Source organism: Microcaecilia unicolor, chromosome 6, assembly GCF_901765095.1.
Source record: "Microcaecilia unicolor chromosome 6, aMicUni1.1, whole genome shotgun sequence".
NCBI classification, from domain to species: Eukaryota; Metazoa; Chordata; class Amphibia; order Gymnophiona; family Siphonopidae; genus Microcaecilia; species Microcaecilia unicolor.
Window position 1 is genome coordinate 326,960,853 of NC_044036.1, and position 24,496 is coordinate 326,985,348.

At 47.1% G+C, this 24,496-nt stretch overlaps 1 protein-coding gene across 3 annotated transcripts in view; it reads left to right on the top strand.

Moving 5' to 3' along the window:
* The window catches only part of SUZ12 (SUZ12 polycomb repressive complex 2 subunit), a 133,165-nt gene that overhangs the window by 102,483 nt on the left and 6,186 nt on the right, over positions 1-24,496 (top strand). For all 3 annotated transcript variants that reach the window (XM_030208390.1, XM_030208389.1, XM_030208391.1), the window contains 3 exons: positions 274-365; positions 463-606; positions 10,830-10,987. In XM_030208390.1, the coding sequence (XP_030064250.1) occupies positions 274-365; positions 463-606; positions 10,830-10,987 (394 nt within the window). The remainder of the gene's footprint in view (positions 1-273; positions 366-462; positions 607-10,829; positions 10,988-24,496) is intronic.

Genomic DNA, 24,496 nt, shown 5'->3' on the forward strand with positions numbered 1-24,496 from the left:
TGAGAGTGCAGGGAACAGAGAATATTTATTTAAAATACTTAGTCCTGGAGAACCTTTAGTACTTATTAATGGCATGGTTGTGAATGCTGTTGTGTGGTTACTGTAAACTGTATGCTCTGTTACTGTTGTTACTAATTGCCTTCTATTGTGACACACCATATTTCCTCTGTTCAACTGAGACAACTTTGAAAATGCTACCTTCAGTCCCTGTGTAACAATACTGTAGTGTAAAAAAAACATAATACCTTATTGATGATTTTTTTTTTTTTAAAGCTGTAAAAGAACCTTTGTCAAGAGATCTACAAGCACGAAAAGAAAAAGAGATTTGTAATGAACCTCGACAGAAGTTACGGATATTTTATCAGGTATAAGTGCTGATGCACATTTAGACGCAAAAATGCTAACAGCTTAATAATACAATGTAATATGGATATGTAAATATTTTTTGCTTTCTTATACCAGTTCCTTTACAACAACAACACAAGACAGCAGACAGAAGCCAGGGATGACTTGCATTGCCCATGGTGTACACTGAACTGCCGCAAGCTCTATAGTTTACTCAAGCATCTTAAACTTTGCCACAGTCGATTTATCTTCAACTATGTAGTAAGTTTTTATTATATAACATGAAACCTAAGCCTAGAAAATATATTTTCATAAGTAGAAGAGCTTAAATTCAAGACCTTTAAGATCATATAAAGTGTCATACTAGATTAGACTCCTGGTCTATTGAGCCCAGCATCATGTCTCCGCAGGTGGCCAGTTCAGGTTACTTGGAAGTACCTGGAAATCTTAATGGGAAGTACCCCTTCTTCCGTATTGTCCCACCAGAGAAGTCCAAATGGTTGGGTTTGTGCTGTCCTGTCAGCAGATGGAGACTGAAAACTACTGTACAGCCTGGTGTGATAGGGCTTTATTTCTTTCTCCTGGGTTAGCCATATATAAAATAGAGAAGGTATAACACCTGGGTCCCTCCCTCCTTCCCCCAACCAACCCTTTTCCTAAGAGGTTAGGTTTTCATGTGCATTGGACCTTTCCCTTGGGAGAAAACCCTTGAGTTGCTCAAACTTAAATTGCTGCTCAACAGATAGTTTGGCAAGCAGCTGCGTGTATTAGTGCTTCTTTGGTCTTTATTTACTCACTGTCTGTGGTTTACTTTTGGGGGGAGGGGGGACTTTTGTTTTTGACTGTTGGTTTTCTTTGTCAGACTAGTCTTCATGCAGGGTCGCTGGGGTGTTTTCACCATGGTGATGCTGTAGAATAAAAACAAGTGCTGTTTTTGGAGCATGATGTTTGGCTACCACAGGGGCTGCAAAAAGGCCAACAATCTGAAAACTGGTTTCCTTTTCGCTCGAAGCCAAAGGATTGTTGGATGAGCAGTACTCTGGTTCTTGCTGAGCAGAACTGGCAGCTAACATGGCTGAAGCAGCAGCAGACCTAATTTTGGTGGGAACTGCTGCAAAGTTTGCAGTGCCTTGTGGTGGTTGCAGCCAGAGATAAGCCGTCTCAGTTGTCTCCCTCCTCTCTGGCAGCAACAGATCCTCCTTTTGCCAATCCTCAATCTCAAAGCAGTCAACATATTTCTCATGGTTCTAAGTGTTCAGATGGAAACTTTAAGATCAGTGATTGTGGCGTTGCAGCAAGAAGAGTCTCTTACTTTAGATTTAACATCCCCCATAAGGAAGTCTTATCAACATTATTAGAAGTTCACAAGCTTGGGACAAACATTTTCAGTTTTGTGCTCTTTTGGATTGGCCACAGCATGCTGACTTTTCACAAGTGTGATGGTGGTGGTGGCAGCCACCTTAAGCAAAGAGGGAATTTTGGTCCACTTTTATTTAGACGATTGCCTAATAAGAGCAAGGTTTTTCCAAGAATGCGAAAGTGACATAATGAGTAGTGCACTTCTTATAAGAGTTGGGATGGATTGTCAATTTCTGCAAGAACAAACTTACCCCATCCCAAACATTGGAATATTCTGGGGCAAAGTGTTTCTCCCTGCGGCGAGAAGGGAAAAGCTATAGTCTCAGATCTGAAACCACACTCTTTGCAAAACAACAGTTTGGCATTACCTTCAAGTGTTGGAATCAATGGGTGCAACCCTAGAGCAGGGGCGAAGGCAGACCTGCCATTTTGGGTGGGCCCAAAGTTAACCTGGGTGGGCCCTTCCCACCCCCACCCCTACCCCTGTGCATACATACAATATAGTTGTTATTTTTAATGACCCAACGTCTGCCCGTTTCTCTCTGAACCCTCTCCCCCAGTTCTACCTCAGAGCCATTGCAATTCCTATAGTCAAACTGCGCCGGCCCTGTAGGCTTCTCTCTACCATGTCCCCCACCAAAGAAACAAGAGGTGACATCACTGAGTGCAGGACATGATAGAGAGTTGCCTGCAGGGCCAGCACAGGATGCATATAGGAATTGCCGCCAGCAGTAGCTCTGAGGTAGACCAAGGAGGGTGGGGGGTTTCAGAGAGAGACGGGCAGATGCCAGTCCACGAGTGGAGAAGAGGGCGAGAGAGTAGTGAGGTGCCGCCACTGAAGAGTTTTGGGGGCCTCATGGGCTGCTGACTGGTGGGCCTGAGGCAAGAATGGCTGGGCCTGTGCCCACCAAGGCCCAGCCTTAGCTATGCCACTGCCCTAGAGTTAGTGCCATGGGTCAGGATGCACATGAGACATTTAAAGAAGTCTCTTCTCAATTTTTTCCACAGTCAAGAATTCTGCCTTGTACTACCACTTGCTCCAGAGGTCAGAATCTCAACTGGTGGCTGCACAGCAATAAGCAGTCCAAAGAAAAGAGTTTGGAAAACTCAAATTAGATCCTTGTTAGTGCAGTGACCTGAGATCCAGGGGAACAGGGTTTGATTCCCATTGCAACTCTTTGTGACTCTGGGCAAGTCACTTAGCCCTCCATTGCCCCAGATACAAAATAAGTATCTTTATATAATGTAAACCGCTTTGATTGTAACCACAGGAAGGCAGAATATCCCTTTCCCTTGTGATGATGCATGCAAATTTCACAGGTTGGAAGGGCACATTTTCAACAGTGAGCACAAGGTAGATGGTCCTTGGAAGCTCAGTGGTTGATCAAATGTCTGGAAGCATGGGCTATCCATGTAGTCCTCTTGGAGTTTCATCGGCTAAAAACAGCAAGAATTCTATCCGACAATGCGATGGCAGTAGCCTGTGTCGTCAAACAAGTAGGAACAAGAAGTCTGTGAATAGAGGATCTATCTCTGGCAAACATGGAGAATCTGTTGGTTCAAGGTCCAATCAGCATTCCAGACACATTTCACTTTTGTCTTGAGAAGGCAAAGTGCAAGAAGAAAGGCTTTTCGAGTAAGGTGATGGCTATCTTATTACATTCTAGAAAATGGTGTACCTTATTAGTTACATAAGAGTTAGAGGATTTTTGAGAATCGGTGTAAAGATAAGTGTTTTTCATCTGCATTCTTCTGTTCCAGATATTGGATTTCTTGCAGGATGGTTTGGACAAGAGGATGGTGTTTGAAGGTACAGCTAGCTGCTTTGTCCTGTTGTGGAGATCTAGTGAAGGGAAAGAGCTATTTTGCATGGGGTTAAACTTTTCAGTCTGCCAAGTCCATTGATTTCATCGTGATATTAAAACTTGGTCATGTCTACCTTAGTTCAGCCTCATTTTTAACCTCTGGACTCTGCAACTTTAAAAGATATCATGCTTAAGACAGTTTTTCTTATTTGTTCAGCTCGGTGAATTTCAGAATTACAGGTCTCGTCCTGTAGAGAAACTTTTTTAGTCTTTAGAAAAGACCTTCCTTCCCTCCCAAGGAGCTGTCATCTTGCCATCTGAATCTACCTTTCTTTTTTTTCTTTTTTCTTTTTTTTTTGGGGGGGGGGGGGGGGGGGGGGGGGGTTGGATCTTAAAAACAAAGGTAGTATAGATTGAATGTGGGGCACACATTGAAGTACCTGAAGAGTACAGAGGCAATAAGGGAAATCAGATAAATTCTTTATTCTGTGTGGTGGAACCCGTAAAGGGGCAGCCGCATCAAAAGTGATAATTGCTATGTTAGAGGCCATTGCTTGGGTGTATCCATAGTCATCTAATTCTAGAAGTTTTGAAAGCTCATTTTACAAGGGGTCAGTCTTCTTGGACCGTGCACTCTTTAGCTCCTTCTCGAAATTTGAACAGAGCAACCTGGAAATATGTTCATTCCTTTATCCATCACTACAGATTAGGCATTCAGGCTTGAAATGATGTGGCTCTTGAAGAAAGCTGCTGTTTCCTTTCTGTCAGTGCTATAGGACCATCGGATGAGCAATGCTCTGATTCTTCTGGCTGAGCACAGCCGACTGAAGCAGCAGGGATTTCAGGGTCCCACCCTCAGTAAATACAGCTTTGGTGCATCCTAAGCATCTGTGCTGATCTGGTAGGACGATAAGGATGGGTAAATTAGTTCTTACCTTCTAATTTTCTTTCCTTGAGTCACCTCCAGACAGTCCAGAAGCCATCCATGGTTCTTAGCATCTGTCTGTTTTCTATCTCCTGAAGTGTAAAGATTTTTTTGTTTTAATTTTATCTAGTCCGTTTTTCTTTTGTCTCTTTGATGGTGCCCAGAACCTACTCATGGTATAGTTGTACCAGGGATTTATACAGAGGCACTATATTCTCAGTTTTGTCTATTCCTTTGTGAATAGTTCCTAATATTGTATTTGCTGTGTGATCACTGCTGCACACTGAGCTGAAAATTTCAGTGCATTATCTACAGTAAGGCTTTCCATCATAGCCAGTCAAGTTTTCAGGATAGCTATATTTTATTTCTCATTTCGAAGACTCCTATTATCTAGGCAGGTTACAATAAAACACATAATTTTAAAAGAAATCTAACATCGCACACATTCTGCTTTATCTACATCCTAAAATGACTTTAGCTCGATCTTAAATTGTAAGTACTTGTGAAAACAAATATGCTTTTAACTGCTTTTTGAATCTAGAGAATCCTACAACTAAGATTTTGGTACTAACTTAGATTTTGGCTATTTATTTAGTACCAAAATAAAAAGATAAATTTTCAGTCCCATGCGGAATTGTAAACAACTAGAAATCACACAAACTTATTCAGGTATGGAATTCTACAACTTACTAGCCTGAAAAGAAAAAGAATCGTCGTGGATTCTTTTATAACAAATGTTCCTAACAGATGGAAACCCCAACAACAAAGTAGAATAGAAATGAGAGCTCCTTTGCAATGCTGGATAAGCTATCAACTGCGGAAGGAGAGAGGAACACTTCCCCTGCAGTATGTTAAAAGCAATCTTAAAAACTATCTGAGCAGAAACTGGTAATCAAATGTCACATGGTTGTAACCATATTTATTTATTTATTTATTTGTTGCTTATATCCCACATTTTCCCACTTGTGCAGGCTCAATGTGGCTTACAGTAAGTTAAATAAGAGTACAAACTCAATTTAGCTTCGGTATTTTGCAATAATTGCAACTTCTTAATTAGTTGTGAATTTATTCCACCATATAAAGCACTGCAATAATCTAGCAGAGTGGCAATATTATAGCCTGGACCAGTTGATGAATTTCCTGGACCTTGTCATATACAGCCAGAACTTTATGAATAAGGATTAACAGTTTAAACCAGATCCTTTAATAAATAGGTAGTCAATTTAATGAGATAAAAGCAGGGGTAGCATAACCAAACTGACCTATCCCAACCACCAACCTCACTGCTGCAGTTTGTATAATTGCACGCCTTACATTGCACTTGCATCAAACCCATATACAGAAAGAATAGTCTAATTTTGATAACACTAAACTGTGTACCGCTATCTGAAAACCGGTCCTGGAGATCAGTTTTATTTTGCTTAACACCTGAAGCTGATTGAACAATGATGGCAAATCTTACACATCCACAAGACTCAATATCTGATCCTTCACAGGAAGGGACACTTGTTGAAATATTAGATTCTTGATATACTGCTTTCTGAGGTATAGCCAAAGCTTTTTGCATATTACATACAGGTATTTTTTCTGTTCCTAGTGAGCTTACAATCTTTTGTACTTGGAGGGTTATGTGATTTGCCCAGGGTCACAAGGAGCCACAATGAGAATTGAACCCACTTCACCTGATTCTCAGCCCACTGTGCTAACCATTTGGCTACTCTTCCACTCTCCTCCTAGAACAGGTTTGGGAAGTCGTGGTCTGTAGTGGTCCCATGGTCCTTTCCTTGGCTAATAAATGCCTAATATGGAACCCATCATTGTAGACCTATAGTTAGGATTATTTTTCCCTATGTGCACCACTTTGCACTTGAACAGCAGAAATGGAAAGAAAACGACACAATATAGAAAAATGCATGTTGAAGTATATGACGTTGCGATAGCAACGTCCTCAACTTTGTCCCTATTTCTAGGGCCTTATATGCCAGCGATGAAAAACCAACCCTACTTTTTTAAGGGGTTTGAAACATGCTCTTTCTAATGAAAATGATTAAAAAGAGTTTCCAGAAGGTCTTTTTTTTGTAAAAGTGGGCTAAAAATACCCTATTTTTGGCATTTTTGCAAAAATCAACTTTACATTCAATTTGTGAACTAATGGAAAATATTAGGAGAATGAAATTTTATATTCGAAAACCTTGTGTTGTTTGCAAAGTTTCACGTTTTCACACCTTTAATTCCAGAGATATAAAAAGGCAAACTTTACAATTTTTTCGTGCCGCAAATTTTTCGGACCAAGTTTGCGCCAAGGTTTCTTCATGGAAATCGCTCTTGAAGATTTTTTTTATTATTTTGTTTAATAGAGCGCAAAAAGTTGTACAAGATGGCCAAGTTTTGTTTCTCTCAACAAAATATAACCCATATACAACATGCCTATCAACCACGATCACCATCAACAGAAAAGAATGAAAGGACTTAACAAACGTATACATCCAGAAGACAGACAACTGATAAAAATTAACACTACCTCAAATCCAACTGATCACTACCAGCAAATACAAATAGGATACATCAGCGCCAGATCGGCAGTCAATAAAACCATGACACTAACCGACTGGATCACAGATGGCCATCTCGACCTCCTTGTCAGCGAAACCTGGATCCATGACCCCAAAGACCCAATAATCTTAGAGCTCTGTCCTCCAGGATACAAAATTATCCACTGGACAAGAGAAGGAAAAAGAGGAGGAGGTATAGCAATAATCTATAAATCTCAATTCTCAGTCACAACAACAGCAGAATCTATTCGCCCCCAACTCGAAATAGCCTCAGTCAGAATTAACCACCCCAACCTACATGAACACCTAAACCTAATCCTATTCTACAGACCCCCGGGCAATTGGCAAGACTCACAAATGCACTTTCAAGATTTCATATTGAATACTTGCTTGTCCACCCAGAACCTTATCGTAGCAGGTGACATCAACCTTCACCTTGAAGATACTAACTCAAGCAATGTACGCGAATGCATAGACTTCCTCCAACTATGGGAGCTCCACTGGCCAAACACACAACCCACCCATAAAAAAGGACATACACTAGACATCACCCACAAATTCTCATCAGATCCAAATCTCACAATAACAGACACAAAATTGGCAGCCAGACCATGGTCTGACCACTACAGTGTTAACCTCTCCCTCCACTGGAGAACAAAAAAGACAACAAAAACAACAAACCTACACTACGAGAGGCAAAATAGACCCACTAATATTCTGGCAACAACTTTACACCGAGGAATGGACAACACCTACAGGCTCACCTCAATTTCTTCAAGAATGGGATAACAAATGCAGAACAATACTAGACAATATAGCACCACTTCAAACCAGAACCTCACACAGAAAAAACTCAATACCATGGTTTAACGAAGAATTGAAAGAACTAAAAACTCAGGTCAGAAGACTAGAAAGAGCATGGAACAAGAAAAAAGACGAAAACACACTCAAAGACTGGAAACAACTACAAAGAAAATACTAATACGCTATCAGACAAACTAAAAGAACATATTACAAAACCAAAATAGGACCAAACTACAAAGATATACACAAACTCTTCTCATTCATAAACAATCTCCGAAACACCACTACAGCCACCTCCAACAACACAGAAACCCCATCAGCAATCAATCTCGCAAATTACTTCAAGGAAAAAATCATAAAGCTCAGACGCATGATACCTACAAATACAACGGACTACACAAACATACTTGAATGTCTAGACCCGAAACCCGGGGAATGCCCAGCAAGACCGATCATGGACCAACTTTGACAAGCTCTCATCAAAGGAAATCTCACATTGGCTCGGAAAATACGCCAAATCACAATGCAAATTAGACATATGCCCTAATAGTCTAATAAGATCTGCACCCAAACAATTCAAAACAGACCTCACGAACCACATAAATCACAGGCTTCAAAATGGGCTCTTCCCCACGGATAAAGGAAACATCCTACTAACTCCGCTACCGAAAGATGCTAAGAAGAACACAATGGACTTAACCAACTACCGCCCAGTAGCATCTATCCCACTCTTAACCAAACTCATGGAAGGCATAGTGACGAAACAACTCACTGAATACCTAAATAAACACTCAATCCTGCACAAATCTAAATCAAGATTTCGGACAAACCACAGCACAGAAACTGTTCTAGTAGCCGTAATGAATTCATTCAAACAAGCAATCGCAACTGGTAACAACATACTCGTCCTACAATTCGACATGTCCAGTGCCTTCGACATGGTTAATCATGAAATACTATTACATATACTAGAATACTTCGGAGTAGGAGGCACAGTAATCAAATGGTTTAAAGGATTTCTAACCACAAGATCATACCAAGTAATAACGAACGTGGACAGATCCCCCCTATCACCAACCTTATTCAACCTAATGATGATACCGTTAGCCAAACTGCTAGCCAATCAAAACCTCAATCCTTACATATATGCAGACGATGTCACTATCTACATCCCGTTCAAACATGATCTAAATGAAATCACCAACGAGATCAACCAAAGCCTCCAAATCATGCACACCTGGGCGGATGCATTCCAACTAAAACTTAACGCAGAAAAAAACACAATGTCTTGTACTCACCTCCCAACATAACACAAAAAACTTCTCTACCATAATCACACCATACTGCTCTCTTCCAGTCTCACAAAACCTGAAAAATCTCGGAGTTACTATTACTGAAGCTTAATTTGTCCAATCACTTAATGCCTTATCTCCTATCACCTTGTATTTGTCTCTTTACCGGACTTGGCGAATGCCGTTATTCAACCACACTATCACCTTGTATTTGTTTCTCTACCGGACTAGGCAAAAGCCTTTACGGTACTATGTAAGCCACATTGAGCCTGCAAATAGGTGGAAAAATGTGGGATACAAGTGCAACAAAAATAAATAAATTATATTTTGTCTCTTATCTGGTATTCAACTCTGACCTCTAAGGTCACCTTCACATAATTCTGCTTCTTTGGTATTTTTCCCAAGGTTTGGCAATTAAAATTCAATGCGAAGAAATTCAAAGTGATGCACTTAGGGAATAGAAACCCTCGGGAGATGTATGTGTTAGGCGGGGAGAATCTGATAGGTACGGACGGGGAGAGGGATCTTGGGGTGATAGTATCTGAGGATCTGAAGGCGACGAAACAGTGTGACAAGGCGGTGGCCGTAGCTAGAAGGTTGTTAGGCTGTATAGAGAGAGGTGTGACCAGCAGAAGAAAGGAGGTGTTGATGCCCCTGTATAAGCCGTTGGTGAGGCCCCACCTAGAGTACTGTGTTCAGTTTTGGAGGCCGTACCTTGCGAAGGATGTAAAAAGAATTGAAGCGGTGCAAAGAAAAGCTACGAGAATGGTAAGGGATTTGCGTTACAAGATGTATGAGGAGAGACTTGATGACCTGAACATGTATACTCTGGAAGAAAGGAGAAACAGGGGTGATATGATACAGACGTTCAAATATTTGAAAAGTATTAATCCGCAAACGAACCTTTTCCGGAGGTGCGAAGGCAGTAGAATGAGAGGACATGAAATGAGATTGAAGGGGGGCAGACTCAAGAAAAATGTCAGGAAGTATTTTTTCACGGAGAGAGTAGTGGATGCTTGGAATGCCCTCCCGCGGGAGGTGGTGGAAATGAAAACGGTAACAGAATTCAAACACGCGTGGGATAAACATAAAGGAATCCTATTCAGAAGGAATGGATCCTAAGGAGCTTAGCCGAGATTGGGTGGCAGAGCCAGCCGGTGGTGGGAGGTGAGGATAGTGCTGGGCAGACTTATATGGTCTGTGCCAGAGCCAGTGGTGGGAGGTGGGGCTGGTGGTTGGGAGGCGGGGATAGTGCTGGACAGACTTATACGGTCTGTGCCCTGAAGAGGACAGGTACAAATCAAAGTAGGGTATACACAAAAAGTAGCACATATGAGTTTGTCTTGTTGGGCAGACTGGATGGACCATGCAGGTCTTTTTCTGCCGTCATTTACTGTGTTACTATGTATTCATCATTTGCCCTTTGTAACCTCAAATCTCCCTTAATATCACTCATATTTGTCCTTCACTGAAAGTGTGTCTCTGCATTATGTTCAGAGCCTGTTTGAAACAAACGGAGGTTTGTTAAAGTTTATGGCCCATTACTTAGGCCAAGCAAGCCTGTCTGTTAACTTGTCCTTGAAAAGGCCAAGAAGACACAGGTTAGCTGTAGATCATAGATAAGGGAATAAGTTATATATACTAAGCTGGCTGATCTCTGCAAAACCAGGCAGCTCTATACTGCTAAACTCTGATCATCTTTCATCTTTTAACCAATGGTATAACAGTCTTATCTTTCTTATTCTAGTATCATCCAAAAGGTGCTAGGATAGATGTTTCCATCAATGAGTGCTATGATGGCTCCTATGCAGGAAACCCTCAGGATATTCACCGACAGCCAGGATTTGCCTTCAGTCGCAATGGACCAGTCAAGAGAACTCCTATCACGCACATCCTTGTATGCAGGTAGCACAATCAATATCAGCTGCTTATCTCTGAACATATAGTTGTAAAGGCGTAAATCTCAAATGTATTTAGAGACAAAATCCTAACACAAAAATGCCTAGCTGAGTACATTCAAATAGGACAAAAAAGTTTTCACGTGCAGGGGCAATCAAAACTTCATAGAAAAAATCTCCCAGCAACACAAACATTTATCTGTCACCAAGCATTCAATACATTTAAATAAATTCTTATGTATGTAGGATCTTCAGATATGACACAGATGCTGCAGTTCATAACTTAAGCTGCACCGTGCAAATCCTCATTGATCCATATTTTAAATATTTTGTGAATTGAATTGCAAATTTTAAGTAAAAAAGTGAATAGAGCTACTTAGCTTCCACACACAAACAGAACCTCTGCCGACATGGCCAGGTTTAGATTTCGTCAGGGAAGAGGTACGATTTATTACATCCGAAAACCTTTTTAGCTTAGGGAAAGATACTGAAAAGGTTTTCGGATGTAATAAATCAGACCTCTTCCCTGATGATGAAGAAAACTAAACCTGGCCATGTCGGCAGAGGTTCTGTTTGTGTGTGGAAGCTAAGTAGATCTATTCACTTTTTTACTTTAAATTTGCAATTCAATTCACAAAATATTTAAAATATGGATCAATGAGGATTTGCACAGTGCCGCTTAAGTTATGAACTACAGCATCTGTGTCATTTCTGAAGATCCTACATAAATTTGTTCAAATTTATTGAATGCTTGGTGACAGATAAATGTTTGTGTTGCTGAGAGATTTTTTGTATGTAGCTTGAGCACATCGACATGTTAAACGTACAGAGAACTGCAGAAAAAATTCCAGAGATCTGCTTATTCTTTTATTAGAACAGTAATTCAGCTTTAGACTACTTTTGTTTTCTGTACAGGCCTGTTTTCTCTTAGGAAATGGAGAATCATTTTTTTTTAAAGATAAGCGAGATCTGTGCTTATTTTAGTGTGGTGCAAAAATAAACTAATGGTAGTTCTTTAAAAATCTACTTAGGACATGTGGAAAGTATGTTGCAGAATTTAAGCCAGCAGTCCAAAGATGAGAGTTAGACCAGGTGCTTCCAGATTTTAAAACATGTAGTGCATAGATTCACATTTAAACTGACAGTAGTGTTCACAAAACACAGTTGGGTTAGTTTGTTAGGAATGCTTACTTAGTCTAATGGCTTTTCCTTATTGTCAGCAACAGATGAATCCATATACAAGTGACTGTGTTCATCTTACCAGCAGATGGCGATAGAGATCACTGACTTTCACATAGTTATATAGCATGGCTAGCTTCTCAGTGAGTCAAGCAGGACAAGCAGGCTGCTTGTTCTCACGACTGGGTGACGTCCGCGGCAGCCCCCACCAACCAGAAAAAAGCTTCGCGGGACGGTCGGCACGCAGGGCACGCCCACCGCGCATGCGCGACCGCTCCCGCCAGTTCCTTTTTTTCCGCGTCTGGAGAGAGTCGTGCTTTGCCGCTCTCTCTGTTTTCAGCCGCCGGAAAGCCGTTCGCGTTTACGCGAATCGTTTATCTTTTTCTATTTTAGTTTGATACACCGCCCGGTTTCTTTTTGTTAAAAAAAAAAAAAAAAACCTGAGCGTGTGGAGCACGCGCTCCCCTTTTCCCTCGCTTCTAGCGGGGACGCCACGTTGCGGCCTAGTGGCCGCACGGTCGTTTTTCCCTTTTTCGAGGTGTGATTTCCGCCACCATCGACGACTTTAACTTCGCCGACGCGATTTTTCCGTCGATGTCCTCGAAGGTCCCGAGTGGATTTAAAAAGTGTGGTCGGTGCGGCCGGCCGATCTCGCAGACCGACACCCACGCTTGGTGCCTCCAGTGCCTCGGGCCGGAGCACAATCTCAAGTCGTGTCCCCTGTGTCTCGGTCTCCGGAAACGGACTCAGGTTGCGAGGCAAGTTCTACGGGACCGTCTTTTTGGAACTTGCGCCGGCCCCTTGACGTCGACCTCGACGGCATCGGTTTCGACGCCCGGTCCTTCGGTACCGGTATCGATGCCCGAGACATCGGCACCGATGGCATCGACCCCAGGAGAACAGGTCCCGTCGGCCCGCCGGTCCTCCGGTGAGAGTGGAGGTGAGAGGCCACGTGGGCAGTCGGCCCCGGTCACTCCCTCGGCTCGTGGCCCACGGGACCGAACCCTGTCTGACCCGGTCCCTCGAGACCGAGGGGGATCGACCTCCTCCTCCTCCATGCCTTCCGGCGCCGGTGACGGGCATCGTAAGAAAGATAAGAAGCGTCGTCACCGGTCGCCCTCGGTGCATCCGGACATCGGAGAGGAGGCGACGCCGAAGCGTCTACGTCGAGAGGAGAGGTCCCCGTCGGTTGTGGAGGTACCGACGCGTCGGGGTTCCGGCACCTCGGTGCCGTCTCCTGGCTCCCACCAGCTTCTGACGCCGACACCCCTACCGGCCCCACCGCCTTTCCCGGCAGCGGGCCTGGACGAGTGCCTCAGAGCCATCCTTCCGGGGATCCTGGAAGGGCTGATGCGCCAGGCTGTGCCGGCGCCGGGGGTGCTTGCGCCCTCGGCGCCGATGTCTGTGGCGCCGGCGAGCTCTAGCCCGGCGCCGGGGCCATCGACACCGCCGCCGCTTGCGGCGCCGGTCTCGACCGCCACGCAGGTGGAGTCCCCGTCGACGTCGATGGAGGGAGCTCCGTCCCCGCCGGCGCGGGAGTCCACCGCTCGACGACACCGAGGCCTCGGTGCCTCGACGTCGAGCCGGGCCCGGTTCAGGACTCAGCTGCATGAGCTTATGTCCGATACCGAGGAAGAGGACTCGTGGGGGGGAAGAGGAGGACCCTAGATATTTCTCCTCAGAGGAGTCTACGGGCCTTCCCTCGGACCCCACGCCTTCACCGGAGAGGAAGCTCTCACCTCCCGAGAGTCTCTCCTTTGCCTCCTTTGTGCGGGATATGTCTATTAGCATTCCCTTTCCCGTGGTCTCTGTGGAAGAGCCGAGGGCCGAGATGCTCGAGGTCCTCGACTATCCATCACCACCTAGAGAGTCCTCCACGGTGCCGCTGCACAATGTCCTCAAGGAGACACTGCTTCGGAACTGGGTGCGACCATTAACTAACCCCACCATTCCCAAGAAAGCAGAGTCCCAGTACAGGATCCACTCCGACCCAGAGTTAATGCGGCCCCAATTGCCCCATGACTCAGCGGTCGTGGATTCTGCTCTCAAGAGGGCACAGAGTTCGAGGGATACCGCCTCGGCGCCCCCGGGGCGGGAGTCTCGCACTCTGGACTCGTTTGGGAGGAAGGCCTACCAATCCTCCATGCTCGTGACCCGCATCCAGTCATACCTGCTCTATATGAGCATTCACATGCGGACCAATGTGCAACAACTGGCGGACCTGGTCGAGAAGCTCCCGCCGGAGCAGTCCAGGCCTTATCAGGAGGTGGTCAGGCAGCTGAAGGCGTGCAGAAAGTTCCTGTCCAGGGGTATCTTTGACACCTGTGACGTGGCATCTCGTGCTGCGGCCCAAGGCATAGTGATGCGCAGGCTCTCATGGCTGCGTGCCTCTGACCTGGACAACCGCACCCAGCAGAGACTGGCCGACGTCCCTTGCCGGGGGGATAACATTTTTGGTGAGAAGGTCGAGCAGATGGTGGACCAACTGCACCAGCGGGAAACCGCTCTCGTCAAGCTCTCCCACCGGGCGCCTTCAGCATCCACCTCAACAGGTGGACGTTTTTCCCGGGCCCGGCAGGCTGCACCCTATTCTTTTGCAAAGCGTAGGTACAACCAGCCGGCCCGAAGGCCTCGTCAGGCACAGGGACAGCCCCAGCGCGCTCGTTCTCGTCAACAGCGTGCGCCTAAGCAGCCCCCTGCGCCTCCACAGCAAAAGCCAGGGACGGGCTTTTGACTGGATCCATGGGAACATAGCCGCCCTAAAAGTGTCCGTACCGGACGATCTGCCGGTCGGGGGGAGGTTAAAATTTTTTCACCAAAGGTGGCCTCTCATAACCTCCGACCAGTGGGTTCTCCAAATAGTGCGGTGCGGATACGCCCTGAATTTGGCCTCCCTGCCTCCAAATTGTCCTCCGGGAGCTCAGTCTTTCTGCTCCCATCACAAGCAGGTACTTGCAGAGGAACTCTCCGCCCTTCTCAGCGCCAATGCGGTCGAGCCCGTACCACCCGGGCAGGAAGGGCAGGGATTCTATTCCAGGTACTTCCTTGTGGAAAAGAAAACAGGGGGGATGCGTCCCATCCTAGACCTGAGAGGCCTGAACAAATTCCTGGTCAAAGAAAAGTTCAGGATGCTTTCCTTGGGCACCCTTCTGCCAATGATTCAGAAAAACGATTGGCTATGTTCCCTGGATTTAAAGGACGCATACACTCACATCCCGATACTGCCAGCTCACAGACAGTATCTCAGATTCCGCCTGGGCGCACGGCACTTTCAGTATTGTGTGCTGCCCTTTGGGCTCGCCTCTGCCCCACGAGTGTTTACAAAGTGCCTCGTGGTGGTAGCGGCCTACCTACGCAAGCTGGGAGTGCACGTGTTCCCATATCTCGACGATTGGCTGGTCAAGAACACCTCGGAGGCGGGAGCCCTCCGGTCTATGCAGTGCACTACTCGACTTCTGGAGCTGCTGGGGTTTGTGATAAATTACCCAAAGTCCCATCTCCAGCCAACACAGTCTCTGGAATTCATAGGAGCTCTGCTGAATGCCCAGACGGCTCAGGCCTACCTTCCCGAAGCGAGGGCCACCAATCTCCTGGCCCTGGCTTCGCAGACCAGAGCGTCTCAGCAGGTCACAGCTCGGCAGATGTTGAGACTTCTGGGTCATATGGCCTCCACAGTTCATGTGACTCCCATGGCTCGTCTTCACATGAGATCTGCTCAATGGACCCTAGCTTCCCAGTGGTTCCAAGCCACCGGGAATCTAGAAGATGTCATCCACATCTCCACCGGTTGCCGCACTTCACTGCTCTGGTGGACCATTCGGACCAATTTGACCCTGGGACGTCCATTCCAAATCCCGCAGCCCACGAAAGTGCTGACGACGGATGCATCTCGCCTGGGGTGGGGAGCTCATGTCAACGGGCTTCACACCCAGGGTCTGTGGTCCCCCCAGGAAAAGGATCTGCAGATCAACCTCCTGGAGCTCCGAGCGATCTGGAACGCACTGAAGGCTTTCAGAGATCGGCTGTCCTACCAAATCATCCAAATTCGGACAGACAATCAGGTTGCAATGTATTACACCAACAAGCAGGGGGGCACCGGATCTCGCCCCTTGTGTCAGGAAGCCGTGGGGATGTGGCGTTGGGCTTGCCAGTTCGGCATGCTTCTCCAAGCCACATACCTGGCAGGTGTAAACAACAGTCTGGCCGACAGACTGAGCAGAGTCATGCAACCGCACGAGTGGTCGCTTCATTCCAGAGTGGTACGCAAGATCTTCCGAGAGTGGGGCACCCCCTCGGTGGACCTTTTCGCCTCTCAGACCAACCACAAGCTGCCTCTGTTCTGTTCCAGACTACAGGCACACGGCAGGCTAGCGTCGGATGCCTTTCTCCTCCATTGGGGGACCGGCCTCCTGTATGCTTATCCTCCCATACCTTTGGTGGGGAAGACCTTACTGAAGCTCAAGCAAGACCGCGGCACCATGATTCTGATAGCGCCCTTTTGGCCCCGTCAGATCTGGTTCCCTCTTCTTCTGGAGTTGTCCTCAGAAGAACCGTGGAGATTGGAGTGTTTTCCGACTCTCATTTCGCAGAACGACGGAGCGTTGCTGCACCCCAACCTTCAGTCCCTGGCTCTCACAGCCTGGATGTTGAGGGCGTAGACTTCACTGCGTTGGGTCTGTCTGAGGGTGTCTCCCGGGTCTTGCTTGCCTCTAGGAAGGATTCCACTAAAAAGAGTTACTTTTTTAAGTGGAGGAGGTTTGTCGTCTGGTGTGAGAGCAAGGCCCTAGAACCTCGTTCTTGCCCTGCACAGAACCTGCTTGAATACCTTCTGCACTTATCAGAGTCTGGTCTCAAGACCAACTCAGTAAGGAATCACCTTAGTGCGATTAGTGCTTACCATTATCGTGTGGAAGGTAAAGCCATCTCTGGAGAGCCTTTAGTAGTTCGATTCATGAGAGGCTTGCTCTTGTCAAAGCCCCCTATCAAGCCTCCTACAGTGTCATGGGATCTCAACGTCGTCCTCACCCAGCTGATGAAACCTCCTTTTGAGCCACTGAATACCTGCCATCTGAAGTACTTGACCTGGAAGGTCATTTTCTTGGTGGCAGTTACTTCAGCTCGTAGGGTCAGTGAGCTTCAAGCCCTAGTAGCTCATGCTCCATATACCAAATTTCATCACAACAGAGTAGTGCTCCGCACCCACCCAAAGTTCCTGCCGAAGGTGGTGTCGGAGTTCCATCTTAACCAGTCAATTGTCTTGCCAACATTCTTCCCCAGGCCGCATACCCGCCCTGCTGAACGTCAGTTGCACACATTGGACTGCAAGAGAGCATTGGCCTTCTACTTGGAGCGGACACAGCCCCACAGACAGTCCGCCCAATTGTTTATTTCTTTCGACCCTAACAGGCTAGGGGTCGCTGTCGGGAAACGCACCATCTCCAATTGGCTAGCAGATTGCATTTCCTTCACTTACGCCCAGGCTGGGCTGGCTCTTGAGGGTCATGTCACGGCTCATAGTGTTAGAGCCATGGCAGCGTCAGTGGCCCACTTGAAGTCAGCCACTATTGAAGAGATTTGCAAGGCTGCGACGTGGTCATCTGTCCACACATTCACATCACATTACTGCCTCCAGCAGGATACCCGACGCGACAGTCGGTTCGGGCAGTCGGTGCTGCAGAATCTGTTTGGGGTGTAAATCCAACTCCACCCTCCAGGACCCGAATTTATTCTGGTCAGGCTGCACTCTCAGTTAGTTGTTCTTCGTAGGTCAATTTTCTGTTGTACCCTCGCCGTTGCGAGGTTCAATTGACCTGGGTTCTTGTTTTGAGTGAGCCTGAGAGCTAGGGATACCCCAGTCGTGAGAACAAGCAGCCTGCTTGTCCTCGGAGAAAGTGAATGATACATACCTGTAGCAGGTGTTCTCCGAGGACAGCAGGCTGATTGTTCTCACCTACCCTCCCTCCTCCCCTTTGGAGTTGTGTTTCATATTTTATTGCTTGTCATTCAACTGGCGGGAGCGGTCGCGCACGGGCGGGAAGACGGCCGCGCATGCGCGGTGGGCGTGCCCTGCGTGCCGACCGTCCCGCGAAGCTTTTTTCCGGTTGGTGGGGGCTGCCGCGGACGTCACCCAGTCGTGAGAACAATCAGCCTGCTGTCCTCGGAGAACACCTGCTTACAGGTATGTATCATTCACTATATCTCCAGCATGTGGATGGACGGATCTCACTAACTCCTGGATTCCTCTGTTGGAGTGCTCATGGCCTGGGTCTCCAGGGCAATTGAGCGTGGGAGTGCACAGCGCCAGCTTTTGGGGGAGGGGGGGCATATACCTGGTCACCCCAGGCGTCTCCCTGCCTATTTTTATCACCATGGCCACTCATCTCTGCCACCTTTTTCCTCCAACCCCTTTGTTTTTTTTCTTGGTGGGGATTCTGTCAGGAGATGGCCTGAGTATGTTTTGTTCCCTGTGTGAGCTTTTGGCTGGCTGGGCTATAAGGAGCTGCCTGGCCCTTTATTTAAAAAAGAAAGGCACATTTTTCAATCCAGCAGCAGTGCACCTTGGTAGGGCAAGAGCTGAGAGAGTGCACAGGAGGACTCGTGCTGTTTGGTGTGTACAGAGCATGTGGCTGCTGGGTGTTTCTTTGCTTCTTTCACCTCGCAGATCTGGTGGTAGAGCCCAGGCAGCGCTGCAGTAAGCGACAGGCAGCACCCTGGTGACTGTGGGAGCGGTTGCACAGATTCCACCATGGTGGATACCACAGTGAGGATGGCGGAAAACATGGCACTGGTAAGAGTGGGATTTCCCGCATGCACTCTCCTCCTCTGTAGGGCAATGTAGCACCCTCCATGGCCATTTTGTCTGCGGACACCCCCACCCCCGCTTCAGGGCATTTACCCTCTGGGAGGGATGTGGATTTGACTGTTCCCAGATCCTTTGTGGTCTCTGATGCAAGGATGGGGAGTTTGGGGGCTCCATTTTCCACGATTTTTGTCCTATTGCTTCATCAGGTGTTCCTGATGAAGCAGGCTCAGCAGCAAACAGGGATTCTTGGGCAGGATACCCTCGTGGTCCCTGCACAGCCTTTGCCACTGGACCCCTCCCCCTGCGAAAAAAAGTGGCGGCTGGGTTCTCTTGCGTCTGAGGTGGGGTCATTGGGGCCTCCCCCAGTTCAGAATTTGCACTGTGGCCAGTCTCTGCGGGGGGGGGGGGGGGGGGGGGGGGGGGAAGACTTGAATGAGGATGAACTGCCTGTGGAGCTTGACTACCCCTTGACAGAATTGCCCTGTTTTATTGTCCGCACCCTTCAAACCTTTAATATTGCAGTGGATGACTCCCCCTGCACTGGCCGCAGCGAACCCTAAGATGGCAAGCACTTGGCTAAGTCTTTTCCGTACATGAGGTTTCGAGGAACTCATTGTGGCACAGTAGGTCACACCAGATGCAGGGCTCATGGTGGCAAAGGCCATGGCACACCTGTATCCGGTGCCCCAGACCTATTTGGAGAAGTTACAGCTCCCATGGGTGGACACCTTGGTGGCGGCAGTAACTAAGAAGAAGATACATTGCCCTAAAGGATGTGCAGGACCGGAAACTGGAGGCATCCCTGAAGCAAGCCTTTGAGTTCTCGGCTCTCTCTTTCCAGACTGCCATCTGCAGTTCCTATGCGATGAGAACTTGTCTCTTCTGGATGCAGCAGGCGGTGGGACTTTAGCTTCCGAGTAGGAGTAGTCAGGGATGGACATACTGTCCCTGGAATTGAGCGTAGCCTGTTTCGCAGATATGCTGTACGACCTCATGCATTTGTCCACTTAGCAGATGGCATTGGCAGTTATGGTCCAGCGGCTGTTGTGGCTTTGGCATTTGTCAGCTGACACTTCCAAGAAGTAGCTTACCAAGCTCCCTTTCGGGGCCGTTTGTTTGGGGAAGACCTGGAAAAGCTGGTCAAGGGTTTGGGTGATTCCAAGACACAGCAATTGCTGGAGGACCAGAGGAAGCTGGTCTTCACAGCAAGGGCAGCGCAGCCTCACTTTAAAGCAGTCAGGAAGTATCAGCCGGGCCAGGGGACTCTGGCTTCGGCTCCCTCGGGGGGGCTTTCATTGGCCCCAGTTTCAGCAGTGGTCCTCCTTTCGTGGTGACGAGGGGTTCGAGGACTGGATCCCGGACTGCCTCTCTGACACGGTCTGTTGAGCCTCTGTTCAATTCTGTGTGTAGAGCATTGGCTGACACTCTTCTTTGAGCAGTGGGCCCACATTACGTCAGACAAATGGGTTCTCAACATTATCAGAGAAGGCGGCAAGTTAAGAGTTCTCAGGTCAGAGATTTTTTTCTTGGACTCCCTGTGCAGAGGGCCTTCTAAGCTCTTGGTGGTTCTCGCCATGCTGGCAACCTTGTGGAACCTTGGGAACGGGGTAAAGGATGCTATTTCATCTAATTTGTGGTGCCCAAAAAAGGAGGGTCCCACCGGCTTGTGGTGGACCTAAAGCACAAGAACAGCACGTTTTCTCAAGGTACAGCATTTTCCGATGAAGACTCTTTGCTCCATGCTGGCAATTGTACAGCCAGGGGAGTTTCTCATGGCTCTGGATCTCAAGGAAGCATACTTGCACATTCCTATCTGGCTCCTGCATCAGCGTTACCTGCAGTTTGCAGTGTTGGGCCACCAGTTCTAGGACTTTCTCTTTGGCTTGGCGACTGTGCCTAGGACATTTTCCAAGGAAGCATGGCAAGATGGTGGCATGTTTCTGACTGCGACTGAGAGCTCTCTCTTTGGCAGCTCTGTGTTTTTTTTCTTGTATATTCATTTGCCGTATACCAAACGTAAGGGGATGGATAAGGCTGGTTCCTCGATGGCCAGGACCTCCTCACCGCAGCAGCTATCCATTGAGAGGTTCACCACTAGAACCCCTGTTCAAACTGTGAGGAGCCCAGCTGCTGCTCCGGGAGGAGGATACCCCAGAGACTTGGGGCTAGATGTCACTCTTTCTCCCCCGGGTCTCAATCCACTCTCCCCGAAGGATTAGCATCTCAGCAGAGGTCTGCTGAATCGGAAGACGTTGAGGGTAGGCCTTTGGTTCGAGGAACAAAGAAGGTAGGTCCTGACAGAGGATTGAGTGCTGTGGGAGTTCCAGTTGAGCGTGCTGCTCCAATACAGGTCCAAGATGGCACAGTTTTACACTCTGGGTTGTGAGCTCGGATCTGAGGATTTGGATGCGCTGCTGCAGCTCTGGCCGGCGGAGGACCTCCTGTACATCTTCCCCCTATGGCCGATCATAGTCAAAGGGAGAGTACTGCACGGGACCGGGTGATTCTAGTGGCTCTGGATTGTCCCATACAGCCGTGGTATGCGGATCTCATCTGGCTGCTAATGGATTAGCCCTTCCGGCTGCCAGTAGTTCTGGATCTCGTGTGTCAGGGCCTAGTCCTCATGGAGGAGACCTTCTGCTCCTGCTTTGGTCTTACAGCCTGGCTCTTGAGCGGTCGTGCTTGAGGAGAAAAGGCTATGTGGAGGTGTCATCACCACTCTCTTCTGCAAGTGCATAAGCGCTAGACCACGGCGGCTTACGCTAGGGCCTGAAGGATGTTCGAGGCCTGGTGCGTCAGGCAGGGAGTGTTACCTATGATAGATTCTTTGCTTTGCATTCTGGCCTTTTTGTAGGAGGGGCTGAAGAAAGGTTTGGTGTGTAGCTCGCTCCGGGTGCAGATGGTGGCTCTGGCTTGTTTTCTGGGCCAGGTGGAACATGCTTTGCTGGCCTGTCATGCAGATGTGGGTTTTCTGAACGGGATTGGTCATCTCAAGCCTCCTCTGCGCCTGCCTTGTCTGAACTGGAAGCTTAATCTGGTACTCCGCGTGTAGCAGTAGGCTCCTTTCAAGCCATTGAAGGCCATTTCTCTCAAAGATCTGACTCTTCATGCTTCCTTTCTGGTGGCCATGGCTTTGGCACGTCACATGTCGGAGTTTATAGGCACTCTCTTGTAGGGACCCTTTTTACTGAACATACGGACGGTGCCTTCTTTTTTTGTCAAAGGTGGTGTCTGCATTCCATCTCAACAAGCTTCTGTTTCTTCCTACATGGAAAAGGATTATCTGCAGGATTTTGCAGCTCTGTGGGGTTTGGACATATGCCAAGTTCTGCTCCGGTATCTCCAGGTGACGAATGAGTTTCATAGGTCTGATTACTTGTATGTATTGATGGCGGATCCCAGGAAGGGTCTGGCTGCCTCCAAGGCAACAGTGACGCGAAGGATCAAGGAGGTGATTGTCAGCTTATATGCTGGTGGATCGGCAGGCCCCAAGAGGCTTGTAGGCACACTCCACGCATTCCATGGCTTCCTCCTGGGCTAAGTCATGACTTTTTTTTCTCTGTAGGATATCTGTCAGGTGGCCACCTGGGCCTCTGTACACTTTCTGTAAACATTATAGATTGGATGTGGCAGCGCCGCATGAGGCTTGTTTCAGAGCGACGATCCTGTCTGCGGGGTCTTCGGATTCCTCCCCTTTTAGGGACTACTTTACTACATCCCACTTGTTCCTGGATTCATCTGCTGCTGATGGTAAGGAAGGGAAAATTGTCATACCTGATAATTTTCTTTGCTTTAGTCACAGCAGATGAATCCAGCATCCCTCCCTATCTGATGGTTTTCCTTTTCTGGTTTTGGGTGTAGGTTTCTGTCATGCAAGATGACACCGCTTTCACAATTTACTACCAAAAAAAACACAGAACACATGACCAGTCAAGACAAAATGGACAAGGGTAAATTCCGCTTGTGCCTTCTCATGTACAAATAACTGGGAAGTTGTTTATCATTCAGCTTTGGTCCAATGGGCCCAGGTGATGATGTGGTGTGGCTGGATCAGAAGATTGTAGCATTGATCATGGGCCGAGTAGGCCATCCCAGTGAATGCGGGGGACTTTAGGACCTGGTTTGGTGGGCTGCTTTGGAAGATAACATACTGATTCACTGAGAAACTAGCCATGCTATATCACTGTGTGAAAGTCAGTGATCTTTATCTCCCCTGCTGTTAGATGGACACAATACTTCTTCATGAATTCATCTGTTGTGACTAAAGGAAAGAAAATTATCAGGTAAGACATAATTTTCCCTTACATGACATACTGGGGTGATCTCCAAACAACCACTGATCACTGGTTTAGTACCAGCTTGTGATTTCGCTGTATAACATAGCATAGTTTTTCTGGGGTTTCTGAAACATAGAAAATGACAGCAGATAAAGACTATACAGCCTATCCAGTCTGCTCATCTGTACCATCTACTATCCATTCCTGTCCCTTAAAGATCCTATGTGTGTTCCGTGAATTCTTGAATGATGGTCTTTGTAGCACACCACTGGTAACATCCCTTTCCTCAGAGTTAACACTGTTTACCACTATCCTTTGTCACCTTCTGCTTAACTAGTTTGTAACCCAGTCGGTCACTTTAAGGGCCATACCGAGGGCAGTTAGTTTATTCATAAGTTGCCTAGGTGGACGCATGAAAGAGGCTTTGCTAAATGTAAGTACACTACATCTAGAGTTCTCCCACGATCCAGCTCTCTAATCACCCAAATAAATTAATCAGATTTGTCTGACAAAGACCTACCTCTAATAAAACCATACTTCCTTGGGTCCCACAATCCATTGGATTCCATAAACCTCATTATCCTCTGTTAGAAGTATTTCTGTTAGTTTACTCATCACAGAGTTCAGACTAGGCCTGTAGTTCCCAACTATCTCCTGCTTTGGTGGAAAAGGACCACATCAGCCCTTCTCCAGGACCACTCCCAACTCTAAAGAAGCATTGAAAGCTGCCAGAACTTTCCTAATTTCCTTCAGTACCCTTGGATGTATCCCATCTGACCCTATTGCTTTGTGTACCTTTAGGTAGCTCCTCATGAACACAGTCCTCTGAAAATCATTCAAGATCTATCACACTTCTACTCCTACAGTTTCTCTTCTGCAGTCCTAACTCCCAGCCCTTCATCTGAACACAGAACAGAAATATTTGTTAAGGAATTCTGCTTTATCCTTACCAGCTTCTTCATATTCCTCCCCTTCACCATTGAGCCTCACAATGCTTCTTTTGCACTTCTCCTATCACTAAAGGGTCAAGAATGTCTTGTCTTCCAGTTTTACTGTATAGGTTATTTTTCTGCATCTTTGCTTTCCTATCTACTTTACCAACTTCATGGTTTTTCCAGATATTGTCGCCTGACTTCCTCTTTCTGCGATCTCTTGTAGTTTATAAAAGCTAATCTCTCTCTCCTTACCTTTTCAGCTACTACTTTTGAGAACCAAAGTGGCTGCTTGTTTTCTCTTACTTTTATTTACTTTTCTATCA